The sequence below is a fragment of the Pieris rapae genome, chromosome 12 (genome assembly GCF_905147795.1).
Source record: "Pieris rapae chromosome 12, ilPieRapa1.1, whole genome shotgun sequence".
Lineage (NCBI taxonomy): Eukaryota > Metazoa > Arthropoda > Insecta > Lepidoptera > Pieridae > Pieris > Pieris rapae.
Window position 1 is genome coordinate 3,822,819 of NC_059520.1, and position 16,155 is coordinate 3,838,973.

Here is a 16,155-nt window from a genome sequence, read left to right on the forward strand (position 1 = left end):
TTTCTAATATTTTTTTTGTCAGATCGGGCAAATCCCTCTAGATAATCGTCAGATTATGAGACAGTACGTTTAGAATATAAATCTGAACCATATATATCTTAATCTGACGCGCTCGAGTATTTCAAAATGGCGATTTTTTTTTGCACATTATAATAATGGCTGCGAGTTTGCGTCAGATCGAAATCGTCAGATTATTGAATGAGAGCTTTTTTTTTTGGTGCACTTAACACCCCCTTAGAAAACCTGACGCGCTCGATTAAAATTTTTTTTTCATTTTTAACCCTTACGTACAACCACCCCCATCATGCAAATGATCAGATTAACATACGTACATTATTAAAAATACGTAGGACATTGATGCTATCAATATCTGACGCGCTCGAGTATGTCCATGCAACAGTTTTTTTTTACATATTTAAACATCTATAGCCGCTTTCCCCACCGATGAAAAGGTATATATCATATAACATGTTTTTCTTCTTATCATCTAAGCTTTGCAACCCAATAGGTCTCCACGACGCTCGAGTAAATCCCCATTTAGCATCGTGGGCTCCCCTACCATAAGCAAGTATTGTCTCCCAATATGATTTTGGAGAAACCCTGTACACTAGAGCTTAAACATAGAATCATAGTCGTAACTGCTACATAATGTTTGATTTCTAAATATTCTTTAGAATTCGTGTAATATTTATTAATGTCAACTGGAATAGACAACACAAAAATAATTTTAAAAAAAAGCTGTTTTGTGTTTAAAGAGTTTATTTCAAACAAAAAATCTATAAACTAGGTACAAATAACTCCAAACAAGATTCTTGGTTTATAAAAATATAAAATGTTTATCTAAAGGATTTTCTAGATCTTGCACTGATGGAGGGGTGATGCATCACTGAAGTAGACTCTTCCAAACCCAGCGTCACTACGCGCAACGCCACAGTAGAACGCCGCGCTAAAGAGATGATAATGGAAAGAATGTGACTGCATATAATAAAACCTTTCTCACAATGCTTTTAATTGCCAATCTGTACTACTAAATATTGTCTTTTTGAAGTTCTTTTGGCGCGATGAAGAAAAATGAGAGTGAATTTTTCGATGCGCGCGCGCACCAACACCTAAATTCGACATCTTAAAGTTAGGTCTAGGTGGCATGGAAATCGATAACTATGTTCAAGTTATACATTCTAGTATTCTTATATTTGGAACACGTGTTTCGTAACAGAGTACAATTAAACATTGGGAATTAATAAATATTATTTTGGTGTTTTTAAATCAATTTCATATACGACGGTGTAGTATTTACTAATAATTTATTTATTTTAATTAAGTTAATCACTACTGCATTTTAGTTAGTTTTTTCCCTACGCCAAAAAGTATTACTTCTTACGCGTAAGTACACACACTCTTTATTATTAAATATGTAAAAGTGCCTAAAAATGAAGTTGGAGAATTTTTATATTTTACGCAGACATTGTTACAGATATTGTTAACTTCTTATACTTCTCAATCGAGTTGCCAAGTTGGTAATCCTAATATTTGATTATACGCAATATATATGAAATAGGCACAAACAACAACCGCCAAATGAATGCGTCGGCGGCCCTTTTTAGTGAGGCCCTTCCCTAAATTCTATGAAGGACCACAGATTGAAATTACAGCATGCTATGCATTTGCAAAATTAGCAAGTGCTAATAGAAAATGTTAAACGACCTTTAGATAATAATATACCTTGTTCTGGAATATCCTCAACCAGCTGAAATAAAATAAAAGATAATTAAACACAAATAGAGCTACACAAGGTTAAAATTTACTATTAAATCTCAAATCCAATAAAGGCATGCTTTAGATAAAACCACTAGTATTTAAACGATACATTGGAGCGGATATAATTTTTTAAATTAAAATAGTAGCAGTATGGAAGCAACACTAATCTCTATAATAAACAAAACATTTTTTTTTAATCTTATAATATGAACATCATTAAATCAAGTAAATTTTATTGTACAGTATTAAAAAACACAAAATAATTTAAATATGCAGTGAGAAAAAAATTGCCAATTTACTTTACGTCCAAAGACAACAGACCGTCTTTCCTTATTAATATCAAGATCTTTTAAATGAAGAATTTAAATAAAAATACCGCATGTTCCTGGACTTTCGGTGCCAGCGTTCGCCTGAAGGCCGACAGTCTCTTTGTATATCCGCTTGCTACGCTCACTCCGCTCCTAATGGACTCTGACGAGCTTGAAAACACGCTGTCGGTAACTGAAGACATTTTTGTGTGTGTAAAAAGATGACATCACGTGTCAGACACAGATCACCTAAGAAGGTCTAAGAAATAAAAATTATCTATCTGAGGCCAAATTTAAATTAGGGGTTGAACCCCCACATTAATATTATCACAGACAATACAATACAGTTGCAGTACATAATTACCATCTGGATCTTGCACGGATTCTCGAGCACGGGGGCCAATGCTGTCAGCAACAATTCTGTAAAATTTACATTTAAAAAATATATATTTCTAAATATATATATTCAGTGGTGAACAAATTCAGCGTTGAATTTGTGGATATTAGATCAAACTTTTGATAGACAAAATGACCGATAACTTGATTTAAAGCTTTTTATAGAACGAGGAACCCGGCAGGAGGTTCATGGACATGGTCAATGCCAGAGGGCTCGCAAGAGCATTACCGAAAAAAATATATGTTTATGGTATACAATTTTAAATACAATTAAATTTATAGTTAATTTCCAGGCCCACAATACGATGTTATTTAAAAAGCACACTCTCATCCACTACTCACAGCAAGTATTAAAATATGTCTACATTTTGAAAAATTATCATAGGAGCATTAAGAGAGATACATAGGTATCAATCACCTCGACGTCCGCCGTTCCACAACTGCGCGTTTTTCCAGGCAGTTTTTGCCGCGCACCACCACTCTGTGGAACCAGCTGCCAACTGAAGTATTTCCGAACCAATTCTTAAAAGGCCGGCAACGCACTCGCGAGCCCTCTGGCATTGAGGGTGTCCATGGGCGGCGGTATCACTTAACATCAGGTGAGCCTCCTGCCCGTTTGCCCCCTGTTCTATAAAAAAAAAGATACAAAATACCTTTGTAAAAGTGTATGCAGCCGTCTCTGATTTCGAGAAAGATTACTCTGTAGATCTGTAGTGCTAATAAGTGCGCCAATACGCGAGCACGCGCTCGGACACGCCCCGCACAGATCGTTCAGCGCTTGCGCAGCGCTAAAAGCCGCTTCCGCATAATTTCGTACCCAGAGAGACATCTGACGGTAAATTATTACATAATGTACTGCACTTGCATACATTTAAGTATTGCTTAATCAAATTACGCGATTCAAAGCTAACATTCATAACAGTAATTAGAAATAAGAATCCTTCTGGTCATTTCTCTTTCAAAAATTCTCTTGTTAATTATTTTTTTAATGTCGTTCGTTACTAGGAACAATTTTAGATTTAGATATTGAATTTGGGTGTTCATAAATAATTAACGTTTATTAAATAAATACATTTTCTGTTGAACAGATGACAGATGGTCTAAAGCAGTGACCGAATGGACTGGTCCAAAAGAAACAAAGGGCTGACGGGATCGAGACGGTAGCTGGAATTGGATGACGATGGCACAAAATAAATTAGGGTGGAAAAAGATGGAAGAGGCCTTCTCCCAGGGGCCGCATCTTAGTTAAAATTGTATTCATATCTACTTTATTTAATTTATGTAAATAGGATGTGTAAAAATAAAGGCTTATTATTATTATTATAAATAAATACATTTTATAATCGTAACTATTTCAAACACTATTTAAAGTATGACAGTATATAAACTTCAATTGAATTAATTTGAATTGAAAGTGAAATACTTCTTAAGACGATATTGGTTAATAAGGATATGATACTAGGAGCTTTACTTGGCTGTCAGTGTAAGACGCGTAATCTAGAACGTCACTCTTAAATCCGATTTCAATTGCTGTTAAATGATTATTCTATTTTAACTTCGAAATATTGGACAATGCACAAGCGGAGATTGTAAGTTGAAATACGTTTGAAATACGAACCTAAGTGATATTATCTTCCGACTTCTATATTATATGGGATATATTACCTGGAAAATCCTCCAGTCTTCTTCTCCTTCTACAAGTTTTCTGGCCCTTCGCGCGTTCACCTTAACAACTTCGTGCGCATTTTGCAAACGACTCTCTTGCCTTTGCGCACGTGTACGCGCCGCTTCTACGTCACTCTCACATTCAGACCTTGGTACAGAGATTCAACATCATATTTTGGAATAGACTTTTCTATGATATTCTGTTTATCGTAAAACACATATAAAAAAATCAGTGGCGCTACAACCTCTTTTAGGTCTTGGCCTCAGATTTCTTAATCTGTTTCATGATCATATTTCAATCTAAGAGGCAAGTATCTGATCAGCCTCCAGTGCCTGACACACGTCGTGGACTTTTTGGGTCTAAGATGGTTTCCTCACGAAGTTTGCCTTCAACCGTCACCATTCGAGCAAATGTTAAATGCGCACATAGAAAGAAAGTCCATTGGTGCCCAACCGGGGATCGCCGGGGCCGGGGTTGAAACACACATATAGTAAACATTTTAAATGTCTAGATCGTTAGTAGATTTGAATAACATTAAAGCTCGTATCTTACAACACACACAATAATCTATATATTATACAACTAGCGGGTCCAACAGAGGATGTTCTGCATGATATGTCAGGCGATTAGGATATTAACAAAGTATGAAAGTACCTTATCCATAAGCCCTCGGGAACTTGTTCAAAATATTAGTATAGATGCTTACATATAGTTAATTTAATATTACACAAAATATCTCACTCTTTCGCCGAGAGCTGCTTGTACTTGTCTCCAAGCATAACCAATCGCGAGCCAGCATCCGCATTCATTTGCTCCAGCGTCGCGATTTTAGATAAAATCCCCTTCAGCTCTTCGCGTTTCTCGTAATATTGCTTTGATAGACTATTTAACTCTTCTATTTCAGGAGCTGAAATCAAGATACATATATATAAAATCTGTTCTAGATTTAATTTTTTATAAATAAAATCAGTGGCACTACACTTTTTAAATCTAATAGGCGAGTAGGTGATCAGCCTCCAGTGCCTGACACACACAGTCAACTTTTGGGGTCTAAGACATGTCGGTTTCCTCACGATGTTTTCCTTCACCGTTCGAGCAAATGTTTAATGCGCACATAGAAAGTCCATTGGTGCACAGCCAGGGATCGAACCTACGACCTCAGGTATGAGAGTCGTTCGTTCCCATATTTAAACCAAAAAAAAAAAAAAAATACAATCTGAATTAGTAGCAACTAGGTTAATGACTGTAATAACATACTGTCATCTTTAAGCGGATTGATATGATGCAAGAAGTGTTTATGGGCCGCGCCTACGACGCGTAGCGTAGCTTCAAGAGCGGAAATGTCACGTTCGCGCCTTCCAATGTCTGCGTCTAAGGCCGCCCCGCGCTCGCGTAATTCAGCTCGCTCAGCTGCAAACTAATATTACCAATTCAAGCTTTAGCCTTATTTAAGCTTTAGCTTAACGAACAATAATATTAGGTACATATGAAACTGGCGTTTTGTATAGGAGAAACAATAAGCATATTTTTGTTGAAAAGAGATGGCACATTTGTTTATTATATGTAGTTCTTTCACCCCTAACTAAAAAACCATTCAATAAAATCTTTGAAGGCTTACAAGAAGTTATCCAAATTTCGATAAAATGGTAGGTAATCTGTTGGAGCAAGGTCTGAGGAGTACGGTGGATGTCTTGGACATATCAATTGAAGCTCCTCTAATTTGAGCCGGTTTCCTCACGATGTATTCCTTCAACGTTCGATCGACTGTTAAATGCGCACATAGAAAGTCCATTGGTACGCAGCCGAGGATTAAACCTGGATCCTCAGGGATGAAACACACGCTGCAGCCAGCACTACTCTAGAAAAGCTTTAAGAATTACGAAACACATACAAATGTAAAACACACACAAAATGTAGATGATTACATTACTTGCAAAAATAATTATCAAACTTACCTTTATTTTAAAGAACGTAACAGATAACTGCTGCCCAGATTCATCTTTTCCTAAAGAAGCGATGAATATATCATATCTGGAAAATATTTAAATTTTCAGTTCACTCTTATAATTTATTTCTAAAATATCGAAATCCTTATTTATTAAGTGTAATTAATAACTTTGACCTTTTTAACTGTCAACATATATTATATTGTTTTGGCCTTTCTTTATATATAAGTAATTGTATATCTTAAGCTAAGGTGAGCTATTTAATTAATATGTTTTCCTTACAATAGTTGTCTGGAAGAGATAAGCTAAAAAGCGGTAAGCGACAATAATCCCCTTGTATTCCTTGAAAATGTGTAAATAAAATATAAATAATTGATGTTGGTTAAATATGTGTGTGTTACATGTTATATCTGAATCATAAATAAGTTTTGAGTCTTTATCTCCATTAGACGAGTTTTTAAACATTTTTGTAATATAAAAAAGAATTATTTGTTTTAAAAAAATCCTACTAAATTATTAATAGAGGTGCTACATGGGTCGCAGTAAACATTATTTCATAGAAAACGAACAAGCAACAAAAGAACTAGCAAAGCAAGTTACAGCAAAAAATCTAAAAGAATAAAAAAGGCAAATTTAGTAATAAAAGTGCTATATCTAAAATGACCTTTTAATAAGTTGTTCGATACGTTGTTCCCTTTCCCGTATCTCCCCTCGCACTTTGCCAATATCCTCGACCAACGCTCGTTTCTGTACGCTGAACATATCCCGTCTGGCCGCTATTTCTATAAGTCGCTCGTTCATAGCCTGCCATACACCCAATAAAATATATATAACATGTTTTTTTTTTATACAGGGTGTCCCAAAAGTCGACGTCAAGTCGAAATTTTCTCATAGGTAATGTTAACGCTTTGGGTACACTAGAATCGTTTTTTGTAATTCCAGAGAAATTTTTTAAAAACAGACTTTGTTGAACAAAAAATTTTTTTATGGCCGATCTAAGAAATAATGAAGTAAGTGTTATACCACGTTAGAATCCTTTTTAAATGCGCGAACTTTTAAAGCTACTTGCCAAACTGGAGTAGTACATTTTTTTTCAGGACGATCAGTTGAACTAGTGCGAAAAATTAATTTTGAAAACTTGGTACGGTATAAAATGACATTTTCCTACAAGTTGGAGTGATCGGCACAGGGTTTAGGTTACATAAAGCACTATTCGGGATGACGTAAGAGAAAAAAAAATTGGCAAAAAGTAAATATTTGTAACAACAGGAATGAAAAAACTGTCACATGGTGTACATTTTCTGGAATAAACGGAAAATTTCTATAACTTCAAAAATACATGACTTAATTTTTTTTTTTTTTTTCTGATAACTGGTGTGGCATTACCTATGAGAAAATTTCGACTTGACGTCAACTTTTGGGACACCCTGTATATGATTAAATTATTTTTAGTTGATCGAATCACGCTTCGAATAACAATACAAATGAAGACGCTTCGGTTTCGATTTAATGAGAAAGAAGGCGATTTTTGATATTTGAGACTACAGTTAAAAAAAAATAGTTCAAGTCGGTACCTTACAAATAAATATTTCAACTGATTCAAGTAAAACCAACTATTAGTATTACTCAGTTTCAGACATAAAGAGGCTTATAAGGCTAAAAGAGTTCGTCAAAAAAATTAACCTAGGTTCTAGAATTTTTTTATCACCAGCTCTACGACTTACAGCATCAAGTTGCAGCCTCTGTTCGTCCAGTGTGAAGGCTGTGTCATCAAGTCCAACCAACGCTCGTCCAGCGTGCGCAACACGCAGCCGTAATAAGGCTTCTTCTACGCGTAGACGTCGCCAGTTGTCACGACGATCGCGTAAATCTTTATCACCACCTTCTACGTTAAGCATTGAGGATTTAAGACGACTTTGCTGAAAGAGGAAATAAAAGTTTGTCATTTTTTTCTTTGTAATAAGAAACGAGCCGGAGACTCATCTGATGTTCAGTAATACTGCCGCTAATGGACACTTACATTGAAAGAAGGCTTGCAAGTGCGCCGGCCTTTTAAAAATTGATACGCTCTTGTATTGAAGGACCCTAAGTCGAATTGGTCTGGAAATACTTCAGTAGACAGCTGGTTCTATATAGTGGTGGTGCGCGGCAAAAACTGCTTTGAAAAACGCTCAGTTATGGAACGGCAGACGTCGAGGTATTTTGGCTGGTATTTTGTATTCTGCCTTAACATCCGATAATGAAACTCAGCTACTGGTATTATTCCGAACAACTTTGTACAGCCTCCATGGTAAATGCGGTAGAATATGCAGAGGGACCACATCCCTACGCCAAAGGATCGAGCCGCTCGAAAAGTGATTAATTGATTTATCTATTGGATTACATTGAATTATCACAAAAAAGCTTAACAAATATGGTTAGGTTATAGATCTTTGTCATCTCGTGTATCCCAAAGTTATGGTAACTACAGAAGAAGATAATTTTATATGACCCGAACATGTAGCTAGAAGACCACGCGTTTTATTTAAATGTATGTAACCATTTTTTCTAACATAGAGGAAATCTATCTAGATTAATATTCCAGCTAGTTTTGACTTTAGCATGAATCGTTAGTGAAATCGTTAGTTTAGTGAAGGATATCATGAGGAAACCACCCTAACAAACTTTAACGCAAAAAGTCGACTGCGTGTGTCAGGCATAGAAGGTTGTATATAAAAAATGACCTCGAAACTGATACAGAAATCGGAGGCCCTGACCAAAAAGGTTGGCACCCCACTGGCTTTAGCCTAGTTTGTTTCTCGCAAAATAAAAAAATAAAATTTCGTGACAATTATTTCAAAAGATATTTTAACAGTACCAATTTAGTATTTTCGCCGCTTTTATACTCCAATTCCCTCGTAAGACGACGCATATCATCGTACAATTTTCCTGAATGACGCTCCAACGTCGCAACTCTAGCTGCGTGGCGAGCACGTACCTCTTGCAACCTGTACAATAAATCTGTTATAATTTTAATTTAGTTTAATCCATCGTTATAAATTCTACATAGGTTTTCCCAATTGAAAAGAAACGAACGATGGCCAGTACAACTCAAACTCACCAATTCAATTATCACCGATTTTTTTGAGTTCTACTCTTTAAGGCAAGTTAATTATAATTAACTAAATATTTTCGACGTCCTGGTGGACAGAAAAACTGTGTCCAGTTTATGTTTCCACCACACCAACTTCTACTATTTAAGATTATTTATACAATAAAAAAAAAGGTAATTCCAAACGTAAAAATTACTTCCATTTCGAACTATCAAACGTTTGACCCATCGAGCTGTCTCTGTAATTAATTAACCCTACCCATTCTCATAATCTTAGACCTAGAGTTGTTCTTCGAAATTGGTGTTATTTACTACGTTGTAAATAAGCGTACGTAATACAACGTATACGTGCATATCTACGGGCACAATGTGCGTACAGAGATTTAGATAATAAAACCTGTTCTCTCTTTCAACAAGTTCAGCGGAACATTCACGTTCGGCTTTTGCACCTTCCATGTGCGCGACGCGAGCACCGATCGTTTCCACTTGATAACTCTGCAATTGCATTTTTAAAACTGGCGATAATGGTCAATCAAACCATATGAAATTAAGCTGGCACAATCGTATAATTTCTATAAATACGAAAGAGTTTTCTTATTTATAGGGCTATTTGACAGTATAAGCAATGAATCGATAAGATACTGTACACTGTAAAATACGCCCGTCTTAAAACTGTCTTGGAGTTTAATTTATTTGAAGACTTTATTTAATCGGAATGTCTGTGTATTTGTTGAGGTGTTAACCAGAATAGTACGTCATTGGCACGCCATCTTGTCCAAAGAAATATTACAGCGGGTTCGTGAAATTATGAATGTTTAATTGTAACAATTTGATAATGATTGATGAGATAGAAAAAAAGAGAGATAAAAAAAATGTATGCTATATTTGCAAATATTATATAATATAAACAACGTATATTGTGGTTATATTAGAATTCAACTTACAATTCCATAGAACGATTCTTTCTGGGTTTGTAAGCTTCTCTCGACATTGCGCTGCTTGCTGGCCAATTTGCTCATGATTGCTTTGGAAGCTAAAAAAAACAATTATTTATAGCCTTAAACAATATATATGGTATCGTAATAATATTGAAATTACCTTTTAACTGCATATGAAATAATTTTTCCTCGTTCTTAAGAGCTAGAAGCTTCTGTTGTTCAACAAAGGAACAATGCATGGCGCGTTGTTGGTTTGTCGTAAGCTGACTTGCGTATCGTTCTTCTTCCTAAAAATTTAATTTACACTTGAACTAAAGCAATTTATCACGCAACACCGCTATGTGGAACCAGCTGCCTTATAGGGCATTATTTCCGAACCAGTTTTACTCAGGATCCTTGAAGAATCGAGCGTACCAATTCTCGAAAAGCCGGCAACGCACTTGCAAGCCTTCTGGCAATGTGGTCCATGGGGGGCGGTGTCACTAAACATTAGGTGAGTCTCCTGTCCGTTTGCCTCCTATTACATAAAAAACAAAAGAGTATAGGAAATATAAATCATGTACTGCGATGATCAGCATCTGCACGGCAACCAAATCTAAATAAAATACAAAAAACGTCCTTCAAATTTCAGCAGTTTTGGATTTTGATGATTTTTACTTGATATACTTATTTATATATTCATTACTTTTTAATATGTTTTATAATACACCAACAGTCGTTCGTATAGATTACGGACGGATTATTATCCATGGGCGGTGGTATCATTTAACATCAGATAAAACTGCGCCAAAAAAGAAGAATTTAGAAGACCACGTTGCACAAATTCATTCTAGAAACCCCTCACAAAAAATATTTGACGTGGATGAGCCGCCGAGAAGCCATCAACCGGTATAATTGACCGGGATAGAATAAATGATGAAGTCATACTTACATTAAGCATATCTTCAAGCTCCTTAGCCCTCTTTTCGGAAGATTTGGACTTATCAGTTGACTCTGTAAGCTTCATTTTAAGCTCTTTCAACTGAAATACACAGGTCTCAATGAAAATACATAAATTTAATGCAAAATATCGTCTCAAAAGGTGTAAAACAAAAAAAACAATTCTTTTTGTCTTCTTAACACGGGCTTTACAAAAGCTTACATCTAGGAACATCCAAAGAAAATATTAAAAATACTTATTTTAAAAACAGTTTATTAAACAAAAATGTGATTTTATAAAATACTAGCGGATCCGACAGACGTTGTCCTGTCTATACGTCTTTAATTTGACAGTGCGATGGTAGCGCCGTCTGTCGGATCCAATGTAAAACATTCCAAAATCAACAACTACTAATTAATTAAAAAAAACATTGTCCAGCGGACAAAATTGTGAATCTAAACCATTCTCGAATCTCCACGAACACACACAAAAAATTTTATCAAAATTGGTCGTCTAGGAGGAGTTCAGTCACATACACACGCACACAAGAAATATATATATTAAGGTAATAGAATCAGATAGATATTATTATATAAAATCACTTGATAATAGAATCAACAAGATATTCATGTTGCACATAAAGGGAAATCTTAATATCTTGTTTCGAATCAGTAGTTTCGTGGGTGCGTTCACATCACTACATATTATAAAACAAAGTCGCTTTCTCTGTCCCTTTGTATGCTTAAATCTTTGAAACTACGCAACGGATTTTGATGCGTTTTTTTTAATAGATAGAGTGATTCAAGAGGAAGGTTTATATGTATAATAACATCCATTAAATAGTAGAGAAGTACTGTTATTTTTGAGGTTTCTAATGTGATTTCGTATATAATTACATTTTTTCCGCTTACATTGCAAACGCAGGCTGAACCCTACGAGTTTTATCAAAATAATGCACTAAGTATTATACACATTGAAAAGGTCTACAGAAAAGTCCGTGATGGTATATGTCTATCTCTTATGGATAACCCAACCCATTTTATATACAACGTTCACAGATTTTCTGTAGTGTATTTAGTATCAGCATTGCACCCATGCGAAGCCGGGGCGGGTCGCTAGTAAACAAATATTACACAAAATAATTTTAAAATATATAATATAGTAATAAAAATTATTAACCTTGTTATTAACAGCCTGCAACGCCATATCTTTACGATGTTGCTCCTCCATTAATTGTTTATTTTCCGAGTTCAATTTCTCTAAGCCCATTGTCATATTACTGGCAACACGCTGTAGACTTTGCACCTTAAACATATCACAATTTATATTACAAATATATTTTTCAATAGTACCTGTTGTTTTATGACAAAATATTTATTTATTTAGTAATCTTGTAGATAACATACATATTGGAAAACAAAACACTTAGGCAAGCCAAAGCCAAAACCGTTTTTACATAAACAATATATATGAAACAGAAGACATAACTACAAAAATATTTAAAAAAAAAACAAAGATAACTTGAATTTAACTTTAAACAAACGACAATTGGTATTTCAAATAAATGTTCGATGACTTGGTTTTTATTTAGAGACGAAAACAGCTGCAAACGTTTATCAATCTGTTATGAACAACTCCATGCGAATGCTTACATGCCTGAAAAGTATATTTTTTTTTATAGAATAGGGAGCAAACGGGCAGGAGGCTCACCAGATGTTAAGTGATACCGCCGCCCTTGGACAGTCTGGATGCAAGAGGGCTCGCGAGTGCGTTGCCGGCCTTTTAAGAATTTGTACGCTCTTTTGTTCGAATTGTTTCGGAAATACTTGAGTGGGCAGATATATTCAGATACCGGAACTGCTGTGGTTTCCATTCCGTTCAGACACCGATTCCGCATATGATTTCGCTACTTAACCGTCTCATCAGCTCTATACCAGAACTGGATATATTTGTGACAGATTTGGAGAACGTTAAGGTAGTATATAATTTAATATGTATATTATAAGTAATGTTTGTCATTTTTCTATGCTACCCAAAAAGATATCTGATAAATCTTTCAAGACACATATAAAATACTATGTACTTAAAGTACATACTTCACTATCAAGGGTGAGGTTTTCATCATAAGTCTCCTGGTAGGCCAGTCTCGTCTGGCTAAGTTGCTGCGCCAGGACCATATTTTCTTTTTGCGCATCTGCATTATTGCCTTGTTGCTGTTCACAGAACGCTTGCTGCTCGCGACATTGTTCCGCCTGGCGGTTTGCTTCTGCTTCTAGTGCTGCATAATCCTAATACAAAATTCCTTTTACCAAAACAATAATGTATCTTCGTAAAATATCTAAATATTACTTATATTGCGTACAATTTATAGATTTTTGTCGATCGAATTGCAGTTTATATTCCTTGATTCTAAATTCGAAATTTGTTGACACGAACTGTCATTTTCATACAAATTCAGTTCGACTTTCTACATACAATATTGTTAAGCCATCTTGACTAAGCCCCTAGTCTAGAACTTCGATTCGTTAGCGCGTCTTAAGTAAACACAAGACGTACCTTACAAACATTTCAATATAAATAGTATAAAAAATTACTTCTCTAATATGCCTAATATCGGTGTCTCGCTGCCTTAAGTTTTCCACAGCAGCAGTCCACATCATCATCATCTGTTTCCGTTGCTCCATTCCCTCCATAACCTGAAAATAAATTTTATCATTCTTTCCTTTAATAAAAAATTACGGTACTAATTTAAGCCAAATGTATTACGTTATCCACATAATGTTTCACGCCATCTATCGCCGAAAAATTGGTATTTGCAAAATTATGCTTGGTTTATACGATTACATTACAATGTTTAATAGACATTATCAATTTAGTCATAACTGAAGGGGAAAACACGACGAAATTTAGCATTAAATAAAACAATATAGTATTGCAATTAATAATTTATAAAGATATTGAGATACAATTTGTAAATTACCTGTACAGAAATTCTCTCACATGCTCTTTCTTCAGCACTGAGATTGGAGACCAGTTGCACAAGACGCTCGTGTAGGCAATCATGTTCAATTTTTAATTTTTGTCTTTTTGTTTCTAGAGCCTGTAATATATACATATACAATTAACATAGAATCTTAAATGTTTTTCATTATAATAAACAGATTGAAACAAGTGTGTTTATAGTAAATTATATGTTTGCCTCTATAGTTACATCTAAGTCTCAGAAGTTATTCCTAATACTTTTACTATTCATAAGAACTGTTTTATATGAAATTTGTTGTTTGAGGGTAGATAAGGATTGGATAGACTTCTTGTGACACATTATATCACAAACCATACTATAATATGCAGTATTGTTTTTAAAGCCAGTGGTTTAAAAAAAATATTGCTTTAGAAATAATGTTGATCTAACATCAGAATGCCTATAATATTGTCTTTTATTAAGATAACTTTTAACAATCCATTAAAAAAGTATTTTTCATCAAAATGCCTCTCAGAGGTCAACTTCAATACATACAATTCAAAATAAATCATAATAAGTAGTCCTTTTATTAGTTTCAAATTATTATAATGTAATTGGATTATACCTTAGCCTTAGACAGATCTTGTTTTGTAAATTGTTCAATAGCTGAAATATCTCCAGCACTTCTTTCTAAAGCAGCTCTCCATTCTTGTAAAGCACCACGTTCTCCACAGACTTCACTCTTCAGCAAATCTGCCTTCTTCAGAAGGCGTGCAATGTTATCTAATAGATTTAAAAAATATTATGATTGTTCCCAAAGGACTTAAAAAGACTTGCTCAATTGCTCAACTATTATTCCTAATACTCTGTATTTACTAATAAACTTATACAATTCTAAATAATTAATTTTAAAAAATCTTACTCTGCAATCTCTCAATCCGAGTTGTTATAGTATTGTTCTCTTTGTTACAGTCAATAATATCTCTTTCCAGCCGGTCACTTTCATTACAGGACAATTGACGAAGCTTTACCTCTTGTTCTAGTTGTTGCTTATTGGCAAAGAGTAAACGCTAAAAAATTTATCTTGTTATTTAAGGAAAATTATTCAGTGTAATTTAATTAAAAAAAAATTATCTTACAGTATTTTCTTGATACTCAGTATGGACATAATCCTTGTACTTATTTAGATCTGTTCTTTTCTGCTCTTGCGATAAAAATGCTTCCTTAAGATTCTGTATTTCATCACGTCTAGAAAAATACATTAAAATATAGCTTTTATTATATTCTACAAGAAATCATTATATAGTGAAAATACTAACCGAAATATGCAGCATTGTAAATTAATAACTAGGTACATACCGCGATATAAGTAGTGATTCTAAGTTTTGATTATCAGCATTTGCTAAAGGAATTCTGGTTCCCTGATTCCAGCCTAGCTCTTCAAGCAGTTGAGCCATATAGCCAGGAACTTGAACTTCACCCATTTTTTAAACGGTGATTTTTAAAAAGAATATTAGGAAATAAGAAAGGCTTCCACAAATTGTTTACTGTTGCCTTGGTAACGAGCAACTTATACACACGTCACACACTCCTGAAGGGTAAATATTGGTCTACCAAAGGCACAGACTAAAAAACCTATTGTATAATAATTTGTAATTGTATGACAAGTTTGTTAGAAAAATATCCACTCCAAATTCAAAAGCAATAAATTTTCATGATTATGAAAAAGTTTGTATTTTTTTGATTCCACCAGCTGATTTACAGACAGTTCGTGTTCACTTGATGGTTTCAACGAATCTATTTTACGAAAAATAAATTTCTATGCGAGGATATGTTTTAATTGAAAAAAGATTAATGCAAAACCTTTTTAGCGAATACTAACAAGGCTAATCATTAAAATGCAAATATAAATCTTCCGATTTATAATTTGTGTAAAATCTCAATCTTAGGTTGGTATATATGTGTATACAATATACTTAATATATTTTAGGTTTCTCTCATGTTAATTCAATGTCATGTCATTCAAGAATATTATGTATTTTTTTCTCGTAAGTTAAGCTTAAAGTCATATTTAACGTCGCTTATGGTTAGATATAACCATCGATAGCAGCTAGGTTTGTCTGGAAGAAACTGCATTTAGCAATCAGAATGCTCTTTATTAACTTTCGCTA

The 16,155-nt window shown here is 34.4% G+C and overlaps 1 protein-coding gene across 1 annotated transcript; it reads right to left on the reverse strand.

The window, feature by feature from the left end:
• Positions 1–747: 747 nt before the first annotated feature.
• On the reverse strand, positions 748–15,879 carry LOC111001206 (coiled-coil domain-containing protein 39). Its single transcript, XM_022270984.2, has 24 exons — positions 15,344–15,879; positions 15,124–15,232; positions 14,907–15,054; positions 14,610–14,767; positions 14,003–14,122; positions 13,617–13,718; positions 13,119–13,310; positions 12,202–12,327; positions 11,035–11,124; positions 10,264–10,390; positions 10,110–10,198; positions 9,563–9,660; positions 8,932–9,061; positions 7,799–7,993; positions 6,739–6,878; positions 6,084–6,159; positions 5,386–5,545; positions 4,870–5,035; positions 4,128–4,275; positions 3,116–3,291; positions 2,431–2,486; positions 2,135–2,259; positions 1,723–1,747; positions 748–946 (listed from the first exon to the last, which is right to left on the reverse strand). Exons 1-24 carry the CDS (start codon positions 15,466–15,468, stop codon positions 837–839), a joined length of 2,991 nt encoding a protein of 996 aa, XP_022126676.2. The 5' UTR covers positions 15,469–15,879; the 3' UTR covers positions 748–836.
• Between the last annotated feature and the right edge of the window lie 276 nt (positions 15,880–16,155).

Excerpts from the sequence above, each read along its gene's own strand:
- LOC111001206 (XM_022270984.2), bottom strand. The coding sequence starts at position 15,468 with ATGGGTGAAGTTCAAGTTCCTGGCTATATGGCTCAACTGCTTGAAGAG. Across the intron at positions 11,125-12,201 it reads TGCAGGCTGTTAATAACAAG|TTGAAAGAGCTTAAAATGAA; the intron begins GTTAATAATTTT and ends TGTGTATTTCAG. Across the intron at positions 10,199-10,263 it reads ATTTCATATGCAGTTAAAAG|CTTCCAAAGCAATCATGAGC; the intron begins GTAATTTCAATA and ends TGTTTTTTTTAG.